Source organism: Pteropus alecto, unplaced genomic scaffold (assembly GCF_000325575.1).
Source record: "Pteropus alecto unplaced genomic scaffold, ASM32557v1 scaffold76, whole genome shotgun sequence".
NCBI classification, from domain to species: Eukaryota; Metazoa; Chordata; class Mammalia; order Chiroptera; family Pteropodidae; genus Pteropus; species Pteropus alecto.
The window spans coordinates 13,325,696-13,353,133 of record NW_006443138.1 but is presented as its reverse complement, the minus strand read 5'-3'; the positions used below and the strand labels follow the sequence as shown (position 1 = coordinate 13,353,133).

Genomic DNA, 27,438 nt, shown 5'->3' with positions numbered 1-27,438 from the left:
AAAAAAAAAAAAGATTCTAGAGGAAGAATCACACATCGGCCTCTTACCAGGGGATCCCCCTCCACATCAGTTTGTGGAATGTGCTTTGAGGTTGTGGCTTCCTTAGTGGAGATGCAGCCCTCATACCCAACATCTTCTGGCCGCAACTGAAGTAATGCTGGGCCCTCCTGAGGCAGGGACGCTGAGCTCCATGGGTATGTATCGAGCACCCACTTTGAGGGATCTTCCCAAGGGGCTCGTTTCCCATACATCTGAAAGGGGATTACATATTTAGCACATATAAAATGCATTTCTACCTAGTTAAAAAAGATGACTACTAATTGAGTGATTAATTTATACATAGAGTTTTTACAGGACTTTCAAGGGAATTACTGTACGTATACAATTTTCCATGCTTTAAATATATAGCTGTCTACATAACTCACTTTGAACTTAAAGGCCAGACAAAATAAAGCTGAACATTGAGGATAGATAACCAGCATTTGGGAGAGCGTGTAAGGGAGGTTTATTTTAAAGAACATGTTGAAATGACTGCCCACATTTATCTTTATTAATAATTTTACAAATCAAAAGAAAACTTACAGTTGAGAAAGAAAAGATCCAGTTATGGAGAATTGAAAAAAGCCATGTTAGACACTAAACAGAGTTCTCTACCACAATGCACTATGGAAAGATGATGAATAAAAGAAAAGAGACTTCTTTTTCTCTAATTCGCTCTACTCAAAATTCCTTTGAGACTAAGAATACTTTCTCTGATAACCATTTTCCTCAGATTAACTTCTTTTAATAATCTCATTGCTTCCTGTAAAAATGCTTTTTAGATGTTTATTTATAAGGCCACTAGTAAAAGAGGAGGAAAAAATGAGAAACGAAAGCATCAGCTTTGTAAAGACTCATATGGAGGGAAAAAGTCAATAATAAAAAGATGATAAGGCCTGGTTAAAGGACCAACAGTGGAGTAGAAGGGAAAAGATGAAGCCGAGAGATGTCTGGAAAATTTTCAACTGGGAACAAAGTTAAAACCAAACCAGGAAGGGCATACTGAGACAGGTTGATGGGATTTTGTGAAAGTATAAGGGCCATAGGAAGAGAGAAAAAAAAATTAAAATTAGGAGGGCGGTAACATGGGTGCACCAATTCTTTAATTTACTCTCCTCTCCCTTTGATGTACTCTACTGAGGGCAATCCTGATCACCAGGTGCACATCTGGTCCCAGATGGCATACTGTGAGATGTTTTATAGGGCTTGTTGTGGTTTAATGAGACAAAAGCAAAATGGTGGACAGTGACACCTTGGAGTTGTCTTTTGGGTTTCTCCTGGAAAAATTGTATGTGGTTGTGGAAGCCTTGCCTACAAATGAAACAAAAGAAAACAAACAAACAAACAAACAAACAACAGCAACAAATACAGAGTCCAGATCTTGGTATCTGTGCATTTCTTAGAAGATGGGAAGGGGAGCAATCATTTTTAAAAGAATTCTCTTGTTTTGGAGCAGATGTTTTCTTTCAGTTAAAAACTTACTTTATGGAGGATATAAAACACAGCTTGCTATATACTACTTAAACTAATGTAAGAAAAATGTGTAATTCTTGGAAAGCAAATGTTACAAAAAGAATACAAAAGTCTAGAATCAACTGATGGCACTCTTTTAAAGAATCGTCAAGGACAGCAAAATTGGAGATGACCAATAAAAGGCTAAACACACCCAATTCTGTATTTCCGAATATAATAGATTTAAAAAATAATTGAAAGAAGAGAAATTTAAATATTCAGATTGAGATAAACTAATTGTTGACATTTCAAGAAAGATAGAATCACCAGAATAAAAATCAAAATCTGTTGCATCACTAGTTTTTTTTTTTTTTCCAACTAGAACATCTGGCAGAGTATATTCCCCATATGGTTCTTCACCAAAGCATCAGCCTTCATTTAAAAAGAGATTTTTCTATTCCTTTTGTCTTTGCAATCAGGCTTTGTTCCTCCACCTCCTGCTACAACTCAAGGTTCTTTGCTGCCCGTAGATGCAAGGGAATGGTTCATGACACATGTGATTCTTTTTCTTCCTGCTCCTCCAGAAGGCATATATGGACCACCTCAGGGATATCATCTGCCAGTGTACTTCTCGTCAAGCACATCCTTCAGCAGCAATGAAAACTGTCTATCCACCAAAGAGTTTTTCTTTTTTATCTCTCCCATGTACTGGTTTTTCCTACTCCTTATATCATGGTTGATTCAGCATTCACACTAACCTACTACTAAACATTCAGAACAACAGCAAGAGGCTTGAGGCATTTTACCCTTCTTCAAAAATAATTTGAAGGTATCTTTCAGTTTTAGTTGAGAAACTGGTATTGCTTTTGTGGTTATACTTTTGCCCAAATGGAAACTTTATAGAATTACAATTCTCAGAATAGTGTTTTATAAATAATATTGATTTAAATATTTTAAAAATTCATGAACTTTTAAAAAATGAGATCTAAAGAAGCTAATCATTATTAGTTGAGTTTTTAAAAAGCTTTTCTTTCTATGTATTAGCAAACAAATTGAAAAAATGAGCATTTCATATCTAAAAACTTGAATAATAGCTTATTAATTCTGAAATTGTATCTACAGAACAAATAATTCATTTAAATATTAAGTTTTAAAATTATTACTTTTAGAATATTATAAATAAATTTACATTAAAATCTTTTTTGGGCGGTATAATTAGTTGAAAGTGAGAGACTTGACTCACATCTTAGGTAGCATAATATTTTTAGGGAATCCTGAAAAGTAATATGTTATACCTGAAAAATAATACTTTTGGTATAGTCTTTTATTTTATTGGAGCCACTTTTGGGGCAAGATTGGTTCATACCCTTAAAAATATGAAATTAGATTATTTAAATCTGAAGTAAAACCAATTAATAGCATTGTCTAGAATCTTTATCTCTGAGTGTTCAGAGCCATCCCCATAGTATTCATCATGTTCATCAGAACGATCACAATAGTTCTAAATGCTGCCATGCTACTTAGATGAGAACCTGGTTGTGAAAGGAAGTTAAAAGAAAGAAAATCAGATAACTAATCCTTTAGGTAGTGAAACAAAGACAATATAGTATTGCAGATGACAGAATATAGAAAGCATAAACTATCTTAATTCTAGTAGCAGTTGTGATAACCAGAAATAGAGATGCCTAAGCAAAAACTGCCTAAACCTTGGCTGAGTTATTGAAAAGAAGACTGGATTCTTTTACAATAAGTTGGGTAATTACACAACAAAATATTCGAGATTCAACCTTAAATTTTCCAATTTTACAATTTCATGAAATTTCTACTCCAGTTTAAGGAAATAGCATGACGGATGCAAAGAGATAACATATTTTTGCTGAAGAAACAGTTTTCTTATTATTGATATGTTTTGACTTTTTAGTTAAGGGTAAATAGAAGGGCTGATTGCAGGCCTTCAGAAGAAAAGCAGAGATGTTGCTAAACCAGCTTGTCATAGGCTGAAAAAAAAGAGACAATTTAGAGCACTCTGTCAAAAATAATAAAGAACCCAAATGATGTTAAAGGGATTTAAACAATAAGACATATTAAAAACAAGGAACCTATAAACAAAAACTACTTGTTGCAAATTATATGGTAAGAGAATAAAAGGTCAAGGCCTGTGTAAACATGTCAGTCTTATAAGATGTAGAATTGTGCAATTAACAGGCTATTCAATAAAAACAGTCTGTAAATACCCTTGGGCAATAAATTTGGCCATAAATGTATAGTTGTTGGAATAACTGTGCTTTCTCTTTCTCCTAAATATTTATTTTTAGGACAGCATACTAGCAACTAAAGAACATACTAGTTGCTTTTTAAAAGTTTACCACTATATTTATACAGCTCATGTTTTTAGTTTGCTTCATAAATATGCAGAGAAATGAATGTGTTTTGCTTTTAAATGAATAATATATTTGCTTTATTTTTCAAACAGGAAAGAAAATTGAGTACTATACCTGAAGACCTTCTCTCACTGCCTCCAGAATATAAGGAACCAAAGAATAGTTCCAGAGATCCATGAACCACACTCTAGAACCTTCTACATCCATGGGGCAAGGAAGGAAAAGTCGAGGACCTGAGAAGAAACAAATAACCAAATATTTTTGAGAATCATTAAAGTTAACAATCTAAACACATATTTAGACATCATTTTGAAGGAATTAATATATTTCTTACAGGATTCTTAGAAAATGTTAATTTTGGCCAGCTTGATTATTATTAAAGTATGTTTTACTGAAGACCCAGTCTCCTTTGGACTCTCCTTTTGTTTAGCACTAAAATCTTAATCTAAAACAATATATTAGAGTTAGGAGAAACCTTAAAGGTCATAATCCAGTCAACCTGCCCTATTTAACAAATGACAAAACTTGTGCTAAACGAATTGACAAATATAAAATATGTCATTATTTGCAGAAGTACAACTCAGCCTTGGTCTTTTGATTCTAATTGTAGAATTATTCTTTCTAATCTATACTATATCTTTAATGAGTATGTCATTATGATTGATAACAATGGAGAAAGGACCTTTATAATCAACTTAAGAAGGAATGTGAAATAAAGCAAAGAAACTAAACTCTTGTGTGTGCCAACTAAAGAGAAATAATTCCAATAATTTTGTCTCCATGAAAAATATAAAACTCTTAAATTATCTCTAAAATCTTATCTCACAACTATATTTGATATGTGTCATTAGCTAAAATTTGTTTTCAGCATAAAAAGATACTCTAAACAGATATAATTTATTTCAAATATTTATCTGATTTTTAGATACTTGTCTATATTAAATTTATTTGATCTCAGTAATATCTTAGAAAACCATAACTGTTAGACAAAATGAATCTAATTAAAGATCAAAGCTTAGAATAAGGTAAACTTTGAAATGGAAAAAAGGAAACAAATCTTTAGAAGCTTAGAAAACACTAGCTTTACTTGTTATTTACTACCATCCAATCTGGCCATCTTTACCACGTACTCTTAGTTCCTGGAAAATGGCATATTGTAATTTTAGAACTCACCAATGGTAACATCAGAAGAACTGTGTGTTTCCAAAAAGCTGTTGAGATGATGCCATGTTTTAGGAATCCAATCTATAATTTTGACTAGGTCATTATTGCGTATGTTCCTTTCAATTTCTATCTCTATCAGTTTCCTTCGAAGATATCTGCCTAAAAAGCCTTTCACTGGTTCTGTGTGGTTTGCACATAGTACCCACCTACAAAAAGAAAAAAAAAAAAAGAGAAATCTTTACATAAATTAAGATTTAGGCCCATCACAATTATCTTTCCAATATAAAGTAATAATATTCCTATTTCAATTGGTGGCCACATTTTAATGCTCAAAGAAGTTAAGAGGTTAATTAGCATTAGAGCTATAATGTAACTAACTTTTCTTTTTAAACTAAAGAGAAGCGCATGTGTGTCAGAAGTGTGTGGGTGTATACACGCTGAGCACTCTTCTGTAGAAGAATCACGAATCCTGAAATAGGAATTCTCTTCACATTCCTCACATTTAAAAGAGAAGTGCTCTACTTTAGCTGGTGACATAGTGAGCAGGAAAAACATTTCTTTTTTTTAAAGAAACACTTCTGATTACAGGTTGAGGATCACGAAATGTCTGCTTGGAGTGTCGTAGTGTCGTAAGAAGTGAGAATTATTTTCACACCACAGGTCACCACAGGCAGGATCTGTCAATGTACAAATGGAAAAACAACCAAACAAACAGAAAAAGACAATGCAAAAAACCAAACCAAAACAAAAACAACAACAACAAAACCTAAAATAAAACTAACAAAAAAATTCAATTTATCTTTTTACCTGAAATTGTGATGCAGCTCTAGATTTGGTGATGAAGAAACTCCCTGATTCATTGTTCCAATAATATATGGACTGAAAAAAAATGTAGATATATTAAAGGCCAAACGGATTAATATATTAAATTGTCTTAGAAAACAATTTAGATAAATATGATTATTCCATTGTCATAAGGCTTTAAAAGGGTAATTTTGTAATGTTAGGTTGCAAAATGACAAAAATCATTGAACTGGAAATTAGGAATTGGTGTTCTAATTTCAGCTCAGGTATCCTAGGTGAACCATTTTTCCTTTCTGAGCCTGAGTTTACTCATCTGTAAAATAAAAAGATTAGACAGAATAATCATAGTGGTCTCATTCAACTCTAACATCTTATGACTCATGCTTATAATCAAATTCATTAATTTTTCCTCTTTTATTATTTCATAGTTATTTTAATGGTTCTTAATAACACAAGAAAATTTGTATTCTTGTTTCAATATTTATTTTATGCTAATCTATTTTAAACATTTAAAAAATCTCTAGCAGAGATTAGTTTTAATGGGATACTGGCACCATTAAAATTAATATTTATGTTATTGCTCTTATATGTCCTTTTTTTAGAGGCTATGCTACAGTATATCTTAGGTGGGTTTTCAGAGTTTTAAAAACTCCTTTAAACTTTTCTTTTATTTTAAATAGTTAGAAATTAGACTCGTTAATGAAGAGAGGTATATCTGAATGTATCAAATTTATCTCTATTGGAAGGCTGATTTAAACTTTGATATGGACTAAGAATGAAACCAGGGCTCTAAAGCCTCACTCTAGTTCTTAATTTCCCTGATTCAAAAACATTTCATTATTGATATTAGTCTCCCAGACCTCCAGCATATCTGCAGAAACTAACATCATCAAGTAAATCATGTTTCCATAAAAATGCCTGGGACATAGCTGTTGAATGAATAAATAGCAGTTCTGAGAAATACATAGGGATTCTTTGGAAATATAGGGTAAAGTTAATGAAAGCTTCTCAAATTAATGACATTCATTATAGGTATTAAAAGGTATAAAGGCCCAAGAAAGCAAATTTGATCACCATTTTATTTATATTTCATCATTCACAATATCTCATAAGCATACCATTTGTTATATTTACAGTTGAGGAAGCCATTGAAGACATCACTCAAAGAGCCCACATGATGAAGATTATCGAGAATTATTACAACTGGGAGCTCGACACCATTATTGTCAGCACTGCACTGTTCAGCCAGGCTTGCTAGATACTGTTGTAATTCCTTTAAAAAAATTAAGAAAACAAACACATCAATGATGAATTTATACCACTGGCAAGCAAATTCATATTTTAGAAATAGCGCACTCTGTCTTTTATCTAGTGGCTTTGATTAAAACTCACAGATCCATTGATATAAAACCTTGTTCTAAAAGCAAAAAAACATATAATGCTGAGAGTATACATTTTTTAAAGGAAAGAGAAAAGAGAAAAGCTAGTACAGAACACCTGCAACAAATATAAAGCTGTAAACACAAAGGCATATATTTTAGTTGTTTTCTACCCTAAGGAAAAATAAAAAGAGAGTCCTGGATATGAGTTCTTAGGATAAATTACAAATATTGAGACTTCATTGTTGTTTTTGTTATTTCTGTGGTAAAAGTGAATTTTAGCAAATCTTATAATCCCAAGTATAGATTAAATCCAAAATGGATTTAATCATCCATTAACAAAATATTCGCTATCTACTATGTTCATAGCATCTCTAAATTTTCACTAATACTTTAAGCATTTTAATTCCAATTCATTTCAATGGGGTGCATCTGAAACTACTTATTTATTTATAATCCACGTGCAACTGCTATCATTTTAAACAGCAACAAAATTTGTTATATTTTGCAGTTGACATTACCTTTTGACATTTCTTAAGCTTCTTGGTTCTTTTACAGGTAGTATTCCTTTCTAATAGCATTAATCTAAATATGATAACTAGTCTGCTGATTGACTGCTCTCACAGATGGGGAGGCTAGGAACATAATTAGGTTTCTTAAAATTTTCCTAATCAGTAAGAACATTTCCATAATATTTGCATATTTACAATGACATTTTCAATTTGTAAATCTTACTCAGGGTTAAAAAAACAATTCCATGATCTCAATTTCTTGTAGCCAGGTAAATATGTAAACCTCTTACCCTAGATGCAACTCCCTCTGTCTGTAATACCACTTTTACAACTGAAAGTAGAAAGGGTAAATTAAAGTAACCAGAGTTTTGAGGTATTTAGTAATATATTCATTTAAGTTCAAATATACAATTTATTAAAGAATAGACATCTATCTTTTATTGAGCCAATTGCATAGAATAAATATTGCCTAAATTAGAGACTATATAAAAAGCTATGTTTAATCCGGTAGTCTGGAGAATTTCATGTATCTTAAAAGAAAAATGGAATTTATATAAAAAATCTAGCTATATTAAGTCATTCATTCACTTATAAAATATTCACTGTCTATCTACTATGTTCATAGCCCTAGAGCAAGACCCAGGGAGTACAAAAATAAGTTCAAGTAAGTTTAACCTTTATTATGAACTGAACTAAATCGAGTACTTTTTTGGGCACAAGGATTAAAAAGAGTAATTAGAATGTCCCCCACCCACTCCACCCCACCCCATAGTCTTTAAGAGTTGTCACATTAGAGACTGAAATTTAAATATGGTAAATCGTTTGATGTCATAGTGTATTAGGAGCTATGAGAAATCAGGGAAGGAGATTTTGCCTAGCTGGTGAATGTCAAGCAAAGCCTTCTGGAGAAGGTAATACCAGGGCTTGGAAGGGTGGTAGGCACACACATAACTAATGAGCTTACAAATGCAGTGCGAAATATGACATGAGAGAGGCTAAAGAAGAGATTCAGCCTGTAGGAAGGGAGAAGGATTAGTTTCAACTGGGTGATCCTGATGGACTTCACCGAGAGGTGGAATGTGAGATGGATCCTAAATAATAAGTTGAATTCCAAATGATAAGTATGCTGTTATTTATCCTTTCAACACATCTTTAGCAAGCACTTACTATGTGCCAGGTACGCTGGCACAAAGGATTCAGAGATTTACCTCTGCATTCCAAGATCTTAGAGTTGATATACAGAAAGGCAGGTCAACAAGTAAATCACAATACGGTGTGATAAGTGAAATGCACAAAACATGACAGGGAAAGTTAAGAGAGTCATCTAACCCAGACTTAGTTTTCAGAGAACAAAATGGTACAGGGGGAAAACTACTGGAGTCTAAATAATAAAGAGTGAAAGGTGGACTGTATGAGTATGTGATGTGTTTGGGGGAGTAATAAGTGTTCAGTTGTTGCAAAAGAAATGGTACATGATAGTGGTGATCGCAATGAAAGAAAACAGAAAAGATTTCGAATCCATTCAGAAGAATTTGGGTGTTACCATATAAACAACTGTGAACTATTTTTTTTTTTATTGGGAAGAGCAATTTATTTATTAAAGGAAACAAAGATGTAAAGGATGTGATGGTTAATTATAAATGAAAAAGCATTCAAAAAGCATATTGCCCAGAGAAGCAGGTTAGGCATGTCTATATATATAATTCACAGTAAAAAGTAATAAATTACTTCAAAAAAGTAGAAATCAAAGATTTTGTTCAGAACATGTAAGAATTATTCGTAGCTCCTGGGAAAGACTGGTGGTAGTATAACTTGCTTTTAACTCTTAATTTTTAAGATTGATTAATGTTTTTGATGTTTAAAAATGGAAGAGCTTTCCAAATGCAGGGAGAAGAACAATCAAAGGCAGAAACACAAAAGTATGATATCTGTGTAGGAAAAAAGCTAGTAGAACATGTTTTGTGGATGTAAATAGTGGTAAATAACTTGGAAAGTCTGCAACCTCAAATGATTAATAAGATTACTGGAATTTTCCTATTGGCAATCATAAAACATTGAGTGTTCTGGAATCTGAGTAATGTGGTCAAAATTATGATTTCAAAGCATGGAAAGTATATCATAAAAGAGGAAGAGAAACCAGTCAAAAGAATGCTGAAATTGTTGAAGCCGAGACATACTATGGAACTCATTAAGGATAGTAGAAGTACGGGAAGATTTTTGACTTAGAGTAGAAAGCAATGGAAAAAACAAAAACTGCAGAATTGTAATGTAGTCCAATGTTAACTATGAAAAGATACTTTATTTTCCATGAGGTGAAAGGATAAAGACAAAAAGAGAGAGAAGGGACATTTGATGGAAGCTGTGAATCGAGCAGTCAGAAAACAATTATAGTAGTCCAGTGATAGGGTTAATTTGGATGGAATGATGATAATAGTGGTCATAATCACAAATCACAGGTTTATGCTTTGTTTTTCCGGGTTGAGATTGGCATTTCTAAACATGTATTTAGTATGCTAATATAAACATATTTGTAAGCTAATAGAAAGGGTTTCAGTTGGGAGAGTGGGTCTGTCTAACAGTGTCCAGTTGGAGTCAACACAAGGTGAAACTAAGGGAGTCATCCAGATGAGAACAGAAATGGGAGAGAACAGAATGTTTGGTAATATTTTCATTTACCAGTAGGTGAAGGAAGAGTAGTCAGAAAAAGAGACTTAAGAAGGAGCTTTATGTACAACAGGAAGGAAACAAGAAGAGAATGAAAATCATAAAAATTAGAATTTCTAGAATGAGAGATCGACTATAGCAATTTGCTACACATGAGTTGGTGGGGTGGGGAGAGGGAGGGAGGAAAGAAACAAAGGGCACTGAATTTGGTAACTGAGCAATCACTGGGTGATTTGGAGAAAAGTGGGGCCATTGGGTTCTATAGTGGTTTTCTCTCATCTTGAGAAGAGTAATTGATCCCTCTGGGAATCTAATGAAAGCTATGGACCCATCACAAATAGAAATCAGCCGGCATAAATAATTTTGTCACATAAGTTAAGAATTTTTCAGACCTTTTTGAAATCACGATTCTCACTCTAGCTTAATTGGGGTAAAACCTTAGATTAGTATCGATGCATTAGTATTAAAAGTCTCATATCCAAGATCTATTGAAGCAGAATAAAACAGGTATATCTATCTGTTTGATAATGAGATAAATCTCATACTTTGAAAATATACACAGAAAATAGCAGTTATATAAAAACTGTTGAACATTGCTTTCTCTAGTTTTGACTCTAGGCACACTAAAAATGAATCTGCCAAGTCCAGTTTTCTGATCTTTCCTTTTTTTTTTACCTAACATTCCAAGTGGCTTCAGCTGGCTAAAAATTCTTTATTCAAACCATCTCTAGTTTTCTGGGCCCACTATATCAGATGTCACAAAGGATAATTGCTTATGTGTACTGCTCTCAATCAAAATATTCCAGCTGGCAGCTTGAAGGAGGGCTTGAAGAGTGGGAAGAGGGACAGAATGTAAAATGCAGAGGTACCAAAAGCATAAAAAGATTTTTTTCACTTGATGATTTATTGTTAGATATTTTGGAATCAGTAAGTGCCTTTTGGCTTTATCTCTTCACTGCTATCTATGGCATAGTATAAAGCATGTCAGTAATTATAAAGCCCCATTTTTCAGGGAAAGGATTTATTATTTCATGCCTCATTCACACTTTACTTTAATAACTCTACACCATTAGCAGGTATCCCTCACACAATCTTGTCATCTTATTCCTTTATAGCATTCTCACTTACCACCCCCATAAAAATCAAACTGAACCAAAACAAATCAAATAAAACAAAACAAAAATGTGATTCTCTCACAATTTGGCAAGAATTGGACAAATTCTCTGGCAACAATTCTGTATCCAGTATTACTGATAGCTCATTCATAAAGAAACAATAAACATGTTAGTTGCATTTTGCGTTTTCTTGGTGCTGAATGCCACATGATTTCTCTATGAGTTTTTTTCCTATTACTGTTTCCTAGCATCATTAGTTGTATTCAAATACTCTCAGCAATGCTTTATTTTTCATTATTTTGTAATAACAAAAATTAAACTGACCTAATAATTTTAGAATAACAAAAATTAAACTGACCTAGTAATTTTATTCTGAAAAAGTAGAAAATAAGAGTGTTGGAAATATTTGATCAAAAAAATTTAAAGGACACATAAAATTGATAAGAATATCTCTAAACACTAAACATTCTTTAACTGAAATAAAAAGAACATATATAACAGTTGATTTTGGAGTGAGGCAAATTTTATAATTAATATAAATTAAAGTATTTTGTTTTAGTGTATCAAAGTACATCCCAATGAAGCCCAAATCAATCTATTTGATTCAAAACTTGATTTTAAGTGATACCCAACTTTATCAGAATGCCTTGGTTTCCTCTAATAAATCTATTCTCTTATTTTCCAACCACTTGTTTTTTTTCATAAAGAAAGTAACCTCTAAAGAATCTGTCACATCAACATTGAGGGAAAACCAAAAATCACACTGAGGATGACTAAGAAATGTCAATCCTTTCATCATTTTGGCTGAAAGAAATCTGTTAAAAATAATAAAGATATAAGGAGACCCAGAATTCACAGAAGGCATTAAACAATGCAGGCTGAAGCAAACAAACTATTGTGTTCTTCCTACTTCTGCTTAGGGAAGAGTCAAATACTCTGCCTCAGGTTCCATGTTTCTCTTTAATTGAAAAGAGAATGAGTGATTCAACCACGATTAGAATAGTTGCTGAGTTTCAAGGAAATATTTAGAATATGTACTCCAACTTCTTTATCCCTTCATCTGTTGACAGACACTTCGCTTGTTTGCATGTCATGATTACTGTAAATAATACTTCTATGAACAGGGGGTGGAGATATCTTTTGAGTTAATTTTTCCTTTGGATATATTTCCAGAAGTGAAATTACTGAATCACATGGTAGTTCTATTTTGAATTTTTTGAGGATCCTCCATACTGTTTTCCAAATAGGCTGTATCAATTTACAATCCCACCAGTACACAACGGTTCTCTTTTCTCCACATGTCACGCCAGCATTTGTTACTCCTTGTCTTTTTGATGATGGCCATTCTAACAGGCATGAGGTGATACCTCACTGTGGTTCTAATTTGCGTTTCCCTATTGACTAGTGATATTGAGCATCTTTTCATGTATCTGTTGGCCTTTCTTATATCTTCTTTGGAGAAATGTCTTTTCAGGTCCTTTGTCTATTTTTTCATTAGATTACTCGTGAGGTTTTTTTGCTATTGACTTCTGTGAGTTCTTTATATCTTTTGAATATTAACCACTTACTAGATGGTTTGCAAACATTTTTTCCCATTCTGTAGGTTGTCTTTTCACTTTGTTGATGTTTTACTGTGCAGAAGCTTTTTAGTTTGATGTAGTCCTACTTGTTTATTTTTTATTTTGTTGCTTGTGCGTTAGGTATTATATCCAAAAAATCATTACCAAGACCCATGTCAAGAAGTTTTATTCTCATGTTTCTTCAAGGAGTTTATGGTTTAAGGTCTTATATTGAAGTCTTTAATCTATTTCAAGTTAATTTTTATGAGTAGTATAAGATATGAGTCCAGTTTCATTTTATTACATGTGAATATCTAGTCATCCCAGCACCATTTATTGAAGAGGCTGTCTTCAATCTATTGAGTATTCTTGGTTCCCTTGTAAAATACTAGTTGACCATCTATGCTTGGGTATATTTCTAGACTCTCCATTCTTTTCCATTAGTTATTGTGCCTTTTTTTAATGCCAGTACCATAAGGTACTGATGACTATAGCTTGGTGGTATAGTTTGAAATCAGAAAGTGTGATGCCTACTGCTTTATTTTTCTTTCTCAGGATTTCTTTGGATATTCGAGGTCTTTTGTGATTCCATACAAATTTTATTTGTTTTTTTTTTCTACTTCTGTAAAAAAATACCATTGGAATTTTGATAGAAGTTGCATTGAATCTATAGGTAGCTTTTTATAGTATTGACATTTTAACAATATTAATTCTTCCAATCTGTGAACGCAGAATACCTTTCCACTTATTTGTATCTTCTTGGATTTCTTTCATCATTGTCTTATAGTTTTCACAGTAGAGATCTTTCATCTTAGTTCAATTTATTCCTAAGTGTTTTACTGTTTTTGATGCTATTGTAAATGGGATTTCATTTTCAAAAAAATTTATTGTTAATTTAGAGAATTGCTACAGATTTTGTATGTTAATTTTGTATCCTATTAATTTAGTAAATTCATCGATTAGATCTAACAGATTTTGATTAAGTCTTTAGGATTTTCCATATATAAAATCATGTCATCTGCAAATAGAGACAATTTTACTCTTTCCTTTCCAATTTTGATACCACCTCTCTCTCTCTCTTTCTTTTTTCGTTCTTGCCTAATTGCTCTAGCTGGGACTCACAGTACTATGTTGAATAGTAGTGGTGATTGTGAGCACCCTATCTTGTTCCCGATTTTAGAGAAAAAGTTTCACCTTTCCACCATTGAGCATAATGTTAGCTGTGGACTTGCCATATATGGCCTTTTTTATGTTGCGATGTTTCTTATCTGCCTAATTTATTAAGTTTTTTTTTATTATGTTGAATTTTTTCAAATGCTTTATCTGCATTTGAGATGATCATATAATTCTTTTCTTTCATTCTATTAATGTGTTGTATCACATGATTGATTTGCATATGTTGAACTCTTCTTGTATCCCAGAAATAAATCCTACTTGATCTTGGTGAATGATCCTGTTAATATGTTGTTGAATTTGTTTATTTTCTTTTCTAGTAGTGTCCTTTTCTGTTTTTAGTAACAAGAAAACTCTGGCCTCATAAAATGAGTTTGCGGGTGTTCTCTCCTCTTTGATTTTTGGAAGAGTTTGAGAAGGACTGTTGTTAATTTGTCTTTAAATGTTTGGTAAAGTTCACCTGTAAAGTCATTTGGTCCTATGTTTATATTCATTGGGAGATTTTTGATTACTGATATAATCTTCTTACTAGTAATTGGTCTACTCAGATTTTATATTTCTTCCTGATTCATTCTTGGTAATTTGCATGTTTATAAGAATTTTTTCATTTTTTCTAGATTGTCCATTTTGTTAGTATATAGTTGTCCATACCATTAAGAACTTTTTGTTCACTAAGCTACATGTCTGGGTTTATTTCAAGAACTCAGTGGGTTTTACCTGTTTTGGGAGTCATGTTTATTTTTAAAATTCGTAGGCCTGAGCTTTCTGAAATACAGAGTCAGTTTAGATTATCTAACCAGGTTATCTTTGGAAAAATTACATGACCCAGTAGCATGTAGATTCCCTCAAGGAATTGCTTATAACACATGTGATTTCCTAAAAGAACTTTGGGTTGAGGTAATTGATGATATAATGAATAATTACAGGCAAAGTCTAGTGTTAGGCATCAACTATCTCCTATTTAGGATTTTTAAATTTTACTTGCAATATATGAAAGTACTAGCTAGGTTTTATAGACTCTCAAACCTATTCAATAGTTGAGAGTGTTCAAGTTGATTATTATAGTACATGAGATCTTAGTTGATGGCGAAATGGAATATTGTTCAATTTTCTAAGATGTCTAAGCAGAAATCTTATAGAAATATGATATAAGCAATTGCTTCTCCCATAATTTCTGCCTCAAATATTCTAACGACACCCAAATTTACAGAGCCAGACCAAGCACTGGCTTTTTACAAAGCTCCAATTCTTCCAGGAAGAGTTATTTTTCCCCGTGCATCTGTAGCACTTTGCACAAATCTCTTTCTACTCTAATAGATGTTCAAGAGAAATTAGATAATACTGTCATTTTCTTCTGTACATTCCCAATACTTGTGAAGTACCTGATAACTGAATGGTATTGAATAGAAGTCTTGTTCAAATTCATGAAACAGGGCTTAGTCATCTACCAGATTCTAGTTTTTGACAAAGAGAAGATATGTTTCCATGTACAATATAGCTTTACACAATCTTAAAGATTAATTGCTTAAGACACTTATGGATAAATAACAACCGTTTGTGTAGGAGTTTGTGACTTACCTTACTTGATTTGTGGTCCACATTGAAAGTGGCAATTGCATCTTCTGTTTTTTTCCTCCCAGATTTGGTTATTACATATTCAGCAAGTTTATTTGCTAAATAGGTCTTTCCAGTACCACTAGGTCCTGAGAGTATAATTCTGTGATGCTCCATCAACAAGTTAAAGTATCTTTGGGTAATTGGTTTAGGAATCAGCGTATCAAAAACAAAACTGTCCAAACTGTTTTCTTCTACCCCTGAAGGAAGAAACAAAGGGAATAGCATGCCTTACTGTTCTACACAAGCTAGAATTTAAAATATAGTATCCACCGACAACAAAGCTTTGTCAGTCGTAGGAATGCACACTTGCAAAATAATTTCCTTATTTCTATCCCACAAGTATGTGGTGCCATTTTAAGACAGAAAACCTCAGTAATAAGACAGAGTGAACATACAAAAAATACAAGCCATTTCCTTCTGCTCAGGCTTCCCTCCACTGTCTACTTCATGTTTCCCACTTATGTTTCCATAGAGAAATGCCAGCATCACAAAAATTCTACCATAAAATCTCATTCCTTTGAAGGTGGTAGCTTTGTTAAGAATAAATGTAAAGATTAAAATATAAAATACATATGTGTATACATATGCTCTTCCCTCTTCTTCCTTTTTTTCCTCTTTATTTCTGTCTAGCTCTCATTATACATCCCAGCAGTACAACCGCTTAAGCTTATGAAGAATACATATCATGATATTTAGCAAGGAATTAAGAAGGAGAGCAACAGTATCTCCTTTTACTTACACGATTACTTTAATCATAAAACCAAATATTGACATATTCCTCTATTAATCCATAGTTTATATAAATGTGTTCTGATTCTTTAACATGTATGAACAATGGATTATGGAGACAAGTATACTTTAGATATTCTATTTGCCTATAATTAACCACATCATTCAAAGCAAAAGAAACAGAATTTTTCATTCCTGATTCTTAACTTCCATTCTCTTTTCCCAGTGGGTATTTATTGGGTACACATATTTTAAAATCAAAGATGTAGTGATAAATATATTACTTCTAAAATACATATAGTGATATGTGATACATATAGTGATAAATATATTCAATAATTTTTTTGAATCCTCCCTAAATGAAAGATGATAATGGAAGAAACCTAGAAATTTGAAATTCCCTAAATTGCATTCTTTTTTTGTGTCTCAGAGAATTTTCAAAATTACATTCCAAGTTTTACATCCAAAAACCCAAAGAATCTCATTTACTTGTTTATTGTTTTAAGCTGTGTTTTTGCTTTAAATACAAATACAACTCATTTCATACCAAAACTATTAAAGTAGTTAAAATAGTTTTTAAATATGAGAATTTGAAGGAAAACAGCAAAAAAATATTGGTTAAAAAAATACAATTGTGCTTTTTCATTTTTATTTTTACCTTTCAGGTTCACAGTGATGATGTTATTATCTCCAACAAGGTATCCACAAGGCAGCAGTTCAGGCACTTCTAGGCTATGGGATCTAATTAAATCTCCTATGCAGTAGCTAGCAATGCAGTCAGAGCTCAGACCAAGGCTAGTGGATGTATCAATTCGGAACACATATTCCTAAAATGGTACACACAAAAAAGGGAAGTCAAAACAGACATTCAACTCATCTACAAAAAATACAACACTCATGAGGATATGAAGGCAGCTGTCAAGAATTTTAGAAATGGATAAGTACTATTAATATTGAACAGCACAAAGAGAGAAAGCTTTCCTTGATATCTGAAACAGAGGGGAGGAAAAGCAGAAATGTCTATGCTATTAAAGCTAAGGGAAGTAAGTATCTATAATGAAACAAATGTAAAAATTAATAGCAGGATATCTTGCGTAACTTACCTTAAAGAGACGTCTAATTACACCATCTAAGACATCCCACTTGGTTTTTCCACTAACACCAATGGATCCTATCAAATATGCCTGAGACTTCTGATCCTAAACAAGAACAAAGTAAAACAAGATAAAAACCTATCATGTTTCTTGTCTTACTACTTACTATATTTTCCTCTGAAATATATTAATGTAGTGATGACTAAGATGAAAATTTTAATAAGCCATTAGATTTTATAGTAATAGATATACACACTGGACTATATAAAATTAAATGTATGCCAACAAATCAACCAAATAAATAAAGTAACAGCAATAGCAACAAAAACAAGAAAGAGAATAGATGAGATGATATGATCAAGAAAAACTGATTCATGACCTGTTCAGTAGAAGGGAAAGGGCCAGGAGAGAATAGTCTTTCATTTTAATGCAGTGGGTGAATTCCTGAGGAGAAGCAGCGTGGTAGGAAGGAAATGGTGATAGAGATGGGATAGACCTATATCATGAGTCCTAGAACTTCATCTTACCATTTTTGTGATCTTATCTTTGTTAAGTCTAAAACTCAGTTTTTTTCATTTATTAACTTAAATTATCTCTAAAATATAATCCAGTTTTAAAAATAAGTTATTCATGGTAGTATGGCATTCACATATTTACAAAACAGGTCCCATTTTGAATTTATCAGAAAATTCACTGTTTAAAAGAATTTGTTAGAGAATGTACAGGACTCATTTTAACAACCAAAGAATCCCTTTGTAATACAAATAACAGTCCAGATTTATATTTTTTGTAGAATGAGATTTTGAGGAATTTCTACATATTTTGGAAAAGTAAACAATTCAAGATTTATACTGAAGCCTCTTTTATGACAGTTGGAAATGGATATGTGAAATAGTGATCATGATACCAGTAGATATAATTAGATAGTTGATATATTACAATCCTGGTTCTAGTCACCAACTACATGGTCTTTAAGATGTGGAGGAATAATAACTGAGTCAGGTATAAGAAGACATGGATCCTACAACATACAACATATAACCTTGGGTAAGTCACTTAGCTTGCTCAAAGCCTAAATTTCTTTATCAGTAACATTTAACTCTATAAAGGTAAATGATTATCAGCATTTCTTAAATATAAACCAATTAGAAGCCAATATCTTTTCGAGAAAAAGTGGAAAAATTCACAGCAAAACCATAGTGTTTTCGTTTGTTTGTTTGTTTGTTACTACTGTTATGGACTAAATGTTTGTGTCCCCCCCAAATTCATATAATAAAGCCATAACACCCAAGGTGATGGTGTTTGGAAATTAAGCCTTTAAGATCAAGGCATTAGAGTGAGTCTCTCATGATGGGATTAGAGTTCTCTCTCTCCACCAGTACACACACTGAAGAAAGGCCATGTAAGGACATAGCGAGAAGGTGGCAATCTGTAATTCAAGGAGACAGCCTTGATCAGGAATTAAGTCTGCTGGCACCTTGATCTTGGACTTCAGAACTGTAAGAAAATAATTTTTTGTTTTTTGAAAAAGACCAAGTCAACTACTTTCAATGTTCAAAGACATTGTCTTATAGAATTATTTTGAAAAAGAAATCTTGTTTTACAATATTGTTGTAATCCAGTCAAAATGGACTCTCATACAATGCTTTATAAGCAGCTGCTTTTAAATTAGAGATAGTTTAAGCTTTATTGAGACTATTATAGTCTTTCACATAAAGACCAACTTGAAATCAGACAAATCTGTGGTGTAAGCAGAAAGTTTATGGCATTGAAATTCTTGGAATATTTTCTCAGTTTAAAAATTCACAAGTGTTATCTCACTTTTCAAACTTAAATACTTGAATTTTTTTAACTTTAAGTTTTTTTGTTGTTATGTTTGATAGAAAAAAATTGGATACTTACAAATTTGTATTCTTGGTCACTTGACAACAAATTCAGCTTGAAATATTATTTTTAGTTTTAAGAAAGTGCTAGAGTCAAAATGTTGTGGCCTATTTAAAGGCAATATTTGATTCCAGAAAATTAAAATACTTGCCTTATCGGCTAAGTGCTTGCTTTAAAATGATACATACAAGTAGCATCAATGGAATTTGTCATCCTGATTTCAGTAGAAAATGTCTTTCTTGTGTCTAGACTATTTATATAGCTTACAGTTTCTTCTTGGTACAAAGACCAAATAGCTCTAGTAATTTTTACTACACATCATAAATATCACCTGTATTCTAAAAGTGACACCCCAAAAATATTTTAGATAAGATGTTTATATCGAAGAAAGCAATGTGTTTTTTTTTTTAAGTTCTAGAAATGAGGATAGCTGACAACCAGTATTGTTTTCAGTGACTGAACATGACATTCTGAGACACATTTCTACCTATATAATGATGTAATTTCTTTTGAGTCCCTTTCAAGTTTTTGTAACATATTCAGGCAAAGCTAAGACAAACACTGCTTATAGTATATTTATCAGAATGAGTATTCAAATTAAAATACATTTGATTCATGGTTATCTTCAGTCTTCAGTAATAAAAAGAACTTAAGATTAAAGAAATACCTTTGCTCGACCATAGCCCTTGCTTATGGAGACTATAATTTTCACACTGCGTCCATCTTTATGTCCAGTTGCATCACCAGCATCATCTAGCAAAATATCTACCAAATTTTCAAAAAAACACACAAACACACACACACACAATAGTCACATTAGCTAAGATTTGTTCATTGCCATTGTTTTCTCTCTCATAGTTTTGTAACTTGCAATGGGATATTTAGCCTTTTTGCTTCCTATTTTAACCCAACTGGTTTTAAAAACTTCAGCTTTCAAGAAGATGAATTATTGTGGTTGTATTAAAATTTCAATCTAAGAATTTATTTCTGCTTCTAAAGATCTTTGCCCAAGTGTTGGGCCATTGCCTTTTGATGAGGAAATAAGGGGTTTCCTTTTCTATTACACACTGGTCTGAATAATACATAAGTAATATTCAGTTATCATTATAACCCCGACAAACTGAAAAGCAATCTGATTTTTCTATCCAACCTAAAATATCCAAGCTCAATACTCATGTAATTTATGAATGCAAAGGTGCTGAGATTGACTGTCAACTGAAATTATTTTCAACATTTGGCACATATTCATCTATATCACTGCTTACCTTATATCTATAATTACTGTACTGTTATTGAATTTCGACCATGGCATTATACTTCCATATAGAAGTATATTAATTATCGCTCTCCTCTATATTTATATTTATAGTTTCAAAACAAAAATAGTATTTCTAGTAATCAGCGAAGAGTTACAGAAGCATGACAAAGCTAGTTAACCTTAAACCACCAGCCTTTAAATGTGATTAAAGATTAATTTTCAAAATATATTACATGAGATTAGTGTCCAATTTGGAGAATTATTAAGGTAAACTATCCAAAATACATGTTTTCCTTTGGCAATAATGTTATTATAAAGCTATATTTAATTTGGAGATGTGTTCTGTGGACAAAGGAAACTCAGTTATGCGCTGAAGAGCACATATGCCTGGTGATGGGAGGACTCAACTGCTCCGACTGTAAACCTACAGAAAAAAGGGCTGTGATTGTACCATCACAGAATCAATTATTTAATCAAATGGCTTCTGAAAGTGAAATGATTTTATTATCTTAATAAATAGGAATATGCAATTTGTCAAAGGAAGGAGTGATAACTCTAAGAAAAATGAAAAACAAATTTGCAGTATGGGTCTTCTGTGTTTGTTTACGGAAAATAAGTTATGGTCCTCTGTAAACATTCTGAGAGAACAATAAACAGATCTGCCATGGTGGTTACAATAAAGTGAAATTCTGACCAGAAAAAAAAAATGTGTCTTTTCAAAGTTCTGTCTTTACTGGATGTATGGAACCTGCAGTTATATTTCAGGAATGGAACATTTGTCAATTATCGTCTCCCCTGCCTATTACTTTCTTTTTTAAAAAATTATTCATGAACCTTAGAAAGTTTTTCTGTTAAAAAGCCCTAGCATAAATGCACTATCAATTTCCAATTCTGAACCCACTAAGCAAGAGAGAAGGCATTGAAAACAGTATCCTAGTTATGCAATTAAAATTTTTTGTTAGTTAAGACACAAGTATCATTATTAAAGAATAATTAAGGAAATAAAATAATATAGGACTAAAAATAAATGATAAAATAGGTAATCAAAAAGTACATTAAAAAAAAAAATCCCCATCCACTAAATTGCCTTAACTTATCAATCTTAGCCATCAGTCTGTTTAGTCCAATGCACAAAGAAATTGTAAATTTGATTTCTTTAATTTTATATTTATCTTTATGAGTTCTTGTCTTTCACAGACATCAATTTTAGTTTCATTGTTATATAGCTGTTCTTTCTAAACTACCTTCAGTACTAATCTTGTCACCTTCAAACCTTATCATATTTCCATTGGAATAAAACAATCATGTAACAGGCAGTGAAATTCTGCCATTAAGCTGTCCTGAAGTATAAGGTACTAACCGCAGTCTTCCCTTAGGAGACAAGCCCTGGATCATAGATAGGCACTGAGTGCCGTTAGGTGTCAATCCTATTTCACTTCTCAGGTTCATCAATGACAAGCCAATGTATAGGATATTTCTCAGGACTCTCAGATTCTACACAATTAAAGTTTTTGTTCTTTCTGTTTTAGTATCTTTTGAAGAGTGTGGATGAACATTATGGACAATTCACACATTCAAGTTATTACCATATATCCATATTTTTATTTTACCTATGGATAATTTAATAATGACATTTGTTTTTCTTGACTACTAGTATTTGTTTTACATGATGCTTATTTTCAGAATTCATTTCCTTTCCCCAAATCTTGTCAATGTTATAAACATTGTTTTCCTGAATTTCATGGAGTTCCTACTTGCCTTTCAATTCCCATTTGCTTTTTATAAGAAGAAAGCAAGTATACGTTTAGGCCATTCGTTTTATATTATGAAGGGCAGATCTAATAGTAAAATTTAAAGATTCTGACTTTTTAGAAGCAAGAGATGTGATTAATTAAAAATGTCATCAATATTAGCATGCTGTGTCTCTTTTTCTCTTCTTTATTTTCATCATCATCTTCTTTTATATTTTAGTATAATTTAAGGCAAGCTGTGAAGTTAGTTTCCCATTTCTATAAAGAAATCCAGTTACCCAGGAACATGTATGTTGTCAGTTGTCAAGCGTCATCTGGTGGCTGTGCTTTGCAATTACCACAGACCTACACGTAAATCTTTCCTAAACTAAACCTTGTGTGCATAAAATAATTCAATGCCATAGGAGCAGTTATGCTTTATGATCGAACAGTTCATCAGATATTAAGACAACATTATGTCATATTATTCTATTTGAAACTGAATAAAACCGTACCCTTGTTCCATCATTAGTATCACCAAATATAATAACAGAATCCACTGTGTTCTTTTTGTTTGTTGAAAATTTAATAGAGCTTCAGGCTAGAAGATTAGCAGCATTATGTTCTCTCTAGGCAACTTTATGCAGGATCATCTAGTCAAATTTAGGCATAGATCCTGATACAGTTGTAAATGGGAACTGTAAACTTAAAACACTATAAAATTGTATGGGGTTATTGGTATCATATTCATGAGCATTAATGATCATCACTGAGAATATTATTTCCTTATCCTATTTGTAATCATGAAGGAAGTAGTTCTCAAAAATGATATGAAAAAACCACATCTCTAAGGCTTTCGCTCTTTCCCAGGGACTGTTTTTCTTTCCCAGGGAATGTTTTTCTAAAATTATAATAAAGTAGAATAAATTTACATGAGAAAAATAGGACTATTTCTGAGAATTAGAGTGTTAAGATTTTAAAGGAGTATGAGTGAGAGTAGTAGTGGGTAAGCTTCTCCAAATTCCAGGTCTCCCCCCTTCATTAAGTCATAGGCATGCTTTGATCCAGGCAGGTGTGTGCACACAATCACCTGAGGTAACAGACTCTGTGATGTTCAGATTATTTAGAGAAAGTCCCAATGACTGCCGTGAAGATGAGGAGGAAGAGCTGCTGGAGGACTCTGAAGGTGGCCGAGCAGGTTTAGCCGTGTTACCAGTTTCTGCTTTCAATCGGTCATTCTCAGCCTTCAGGATTTCAATTTCATTCTGTTGAGCAGATGAGAAACATGAAAAAAAACTGAACAGGTATGATTGAGAAAATGGTATCAACTCTTTTATTGGAGTTAATTAGATTGTTTATTAAATAAAGCATTGTAGTGAATATATAAGTTAGGAAAACAGATTTCCTTTCAAAGAAGGAAAGGTAACATTTTCTGTCTCTCACATACATATATTCATGTATTCACAAACATAGACACGCTGATCATTAGAATTTTAATAATTATTTTTGAATATATCATATATTTGAGTTTTCCAAGATGTGGTCTCATTCGAATGAAGAATAATATAATTGAAAACTTCGTAACACTTCTCATTTTAAAAGTATTGTTAAAATCTCAGAGCAAATAATGACATTTGTAATACTCTGAATTCATGGAGAGTTGAAAATCAGAGCAAAACAATATAAATACGGTGATTTGAAATTACTTCAGAATCCTAGCTAACATCTAAAAAAGTTTTTTGTTTCTTCAAAATGGGGTACTAAGCTCTTAAAAGCAACAAAAGCTTTTCGATGAATATATACAGTGGCAGATGAATATGCTCAGCAATGAGCTTTTCTTATTTCAGTCATCTGTGGTACAAGTGATTACTGGTTTACAAGAATAAAATGAAAACTTAGCTGAGCACAGACTGGTTCTGAATTTAGCTTTCAGACACTTCCGAAAAATACAAAAGTTGTTTTTTTTTTTTTTTACAGATGGCATTTTACATCACTTTTATTTTCATATTTAGAAAGTTTGAGTTATATTTCTGTAGTTTTCTCATTATTTTTGTTTTTTAATTGAAAATAGGTAAATGTGTTTGAAAGTCAGATTTCAAAAGAACAGAAAAGAGCCAACATAAAAGTAAATCATGGAAAAGTGAAGAAGCAAGGATTATAGCTGTCTCTAAAAACTTAGCTCTCAAGTCAACCCAATCACAAGTACAAGTGACTTGAATAGTCTTTGCCTGCAATTGGCCAGTCTGCACTCCCATTTCCGACCCTGGATTTCTCCATTCGGTATTAAGGAGTAATTTGCCAAGACTGAATAAACAGAGAACATTTCCAAAAAAGGGATTAGGGTGAGATGTGTTTTTATAATAACTAAGGGAAGGAAATAAGCAGCATTTCAAATCTCTCCAGTTGTTCCTTGAAGGTGCTTCAGCACTGACCTGCATCCTATTCATGGCTTCCCTGATCTGATCAAGATGATGAGCCGAGCTGAGGGCCTCCAGCCGAATATCAGTTAATTTTAATTCCTTTTCTCTGAGCTCACTCTTCAGCTGCAGAATTATCTCAGCCTCAGCCTCTGTGCATTCACAGATACTGAAGAAGGAAACAAAACACAAAATCAGTGGTTGGAGGAAGTCAGAGGATTAGGAAAAGCAATGCTTCTTTTAAAGGATGAACTGTAATATTATCCAGCAGGTACAGAAATTATTTGCTGCTGGTAAACCTAGAGAAAAGGAGAAAGAGTTTTACAAAGAGTAATACACTCAGGTTCAAAACTGAAAATAGTAGCTATCTTTTCTTTTACTCTTTTCTTCCTATTTTCTGAAGTACAAAAACAATCTATTATTACTGTATATAAAGTGATCCTCAAAATTCCCTTGTTGCTGATACTTATGGGGCTGAAGGCTCATAGTGTTATTATATTTGATTCAACCATTTTTCAAGGAACTTAAATCTCTATTTGCAACATATGAAATATTCATTTTTAAAGCAAAGTTATGTCCTTAAAACATTGATTTCTTTTTTTGTAAAACTGTGCAAAGAATAACTTTATTTGGCACAATACCATCTTCGAGTTACCATGAAAATTCAATATAAATATTGTAGAAAATAAATCAGAGAGATTAGTTTTTCACATTTAAATAATGGATGCATGTTATGTAATCCTCTTGCTAGGCTCAGCTGATTTAGGGGATCAGAGCTAATGAAACTAAATCACAGTTTTCAACCCATCAAAGCAATTTAGATGAAGGCTGCTTAAAGATCATAGACATTATATCCTTACTGTTGTAGTTTTGTGGACAGTTTTGTAGGAAATATGTCAAAAAAATTTATTTTATATTAACTGATATAATTTCCACTTAAAATGTGAGAACTAGGTTGCTGGTCACAAAATAACAGTGTTATGTTCTTCAAGTTATATAGGATGTACAAGTGTCTCAAAGAATGGGCTATGATAAAAATGCTATGTTAGATTATCTAACACGACTAAAGAAAAATGGATTGCAGTTTGGCTTTAGGATACCAGATTTTACTTCAAAAACAGAAAGACAGAGGAGGTTTTTATTTTTGAAATGCATGCGAGTGATTTTAGAAAAAGCAAAAGTGAACACTGCCTAGGTTAGAACCTGGATCTTTGAGTTTTCATGCATCACACTCCATTTTACCGGGATCTATGCTTGTAGATCACAGGGCCATTTTGCCGTTTCTTTGGTGGCCAGACAAAGGGTGACCTGCATTTAATGCAAAGTTAGACAGATACATGGACAAATGCACATGAAAAGAAGTGAGAATAATAACTTAAGAAAGTGGAGAATGAGATCAAGAACACTCAAATTTATGAAAAATGAAAGCTAAACAAATGCTGTCTGACATTCTAAGGAAGATCTGAAAATGACTGGTATGCAAATGATGCTGTTGTGAAAGTACAACCTGATTATATTTAGAACATAAGCACAGGGTCGGCCTGAAGTTGTTTAAAAAAAAAAAAGCATATATATATATATATATTTTGTTTTTTTTTTTCAACATTCTGCAGAGAGAGGACTTACGCTGAGGCAGATTGTGAAGGCTTCATGGATGCTGCCCCGCAGTCACCAGCATTATGGGGCAACTTGGGGGATGCTGGAAGGGATGAGTCAGTAAGCTCCTCAATGTCTGAATGTGAAGAAGGAGGCTTGGTGGACTTTTTCTTCCCAAAGGCTTGTTTGAATGAGCTTCTCAGCTGAAAGAAGGAGAGAAATTACCTTTCTTGTCTATTTGCACTTGGAGAATTTTGCTTTGGGGCGTTAGTTTGCAGGTGCCATCCTAGCCACTGCCTGGGGTCAGTATGTATAAGCAGAGTATTAACAGTTGCAGCACAGTATCTCTAAAAAAATGATACCGTGTTTTGTGTTTTTGTTTTATTCTTGTATTAATCCAGCTCAGCGCAAACATGGAAGGCTTTTAAATAGTGCAGGGTCAAGGGCATGGCTGTCAGAGCACGCATTTAAAACTAAATACCTTGAAGGGATCTCATTCCCAATGCTTCTCTCTTCAAGGCAATTTGTTTTAAATGGCCACTTTAGCGCTACAATCAAGTCATGTCCTGCTGACAGTATAAACTTAAAAAGCAAAATGAAATCAAATTCACCTAACACTTCATTAATTGTAATTTTCCATTCAAATTTTCAGTCCCCATACTATTCAAAACCAGAATTGGTATCCCCTACAGCTCTATTCAGAAAGTGGTTTTACTTCTTCTCTTTAAAATTTGAGATTAAAATGAAAAGACACAAAGGAAAGACATACAAGGTAATCTGTTTTTAAAAGGTATAAAAGCCTACTGCCAAAATGAATAGCATTCATGCCAAGGTAGGGTATTTTTTAAAGATGCATGCCAAATTGTCCACG

The 27,438-nt window shown here is 32.6% G+C and overlaps 1 protein-coding gene across 1 annotated transcript in view; it reads right to left on the bottom strand.

The window, feature by feature from the left end:
• NAV3 (neuron navigator 3) overlaps positions 1-27,438 on the bottom strand; it is a 304,118-nt gene that overhangs the window by 7,106 nt on the left and 269,574 nt on the right. Inside the window, 12 exon segments of the mRNA XM_006923778.2 lie at positions 48-251; positions 3,987-4,105; positions 5,046-5,242; positions 5,844-5,915; positions 6,959-7,113; positions 15,821-16,056; positions 17,247-17,415; positions 17,692-17,787; positions 20,234-20,331; positions 23,645-23,819; positions 24,987-25,140; positions 26,598-26,770. Coding sequence (XP_006923840.1) covers positions 48-251; positions 3,987-4,105; positions 5,046-5,242; positions 5,844-5,915; positions 6,959-7,113; positions 15,821-16,056; positions 17,247-17,415; positions 17,692-17,787; positions 20,234-20,331; positions 23,645-23,819; positions 24,987-25,140; positions 26,598-26,770 — 1,848 coding nt within the window.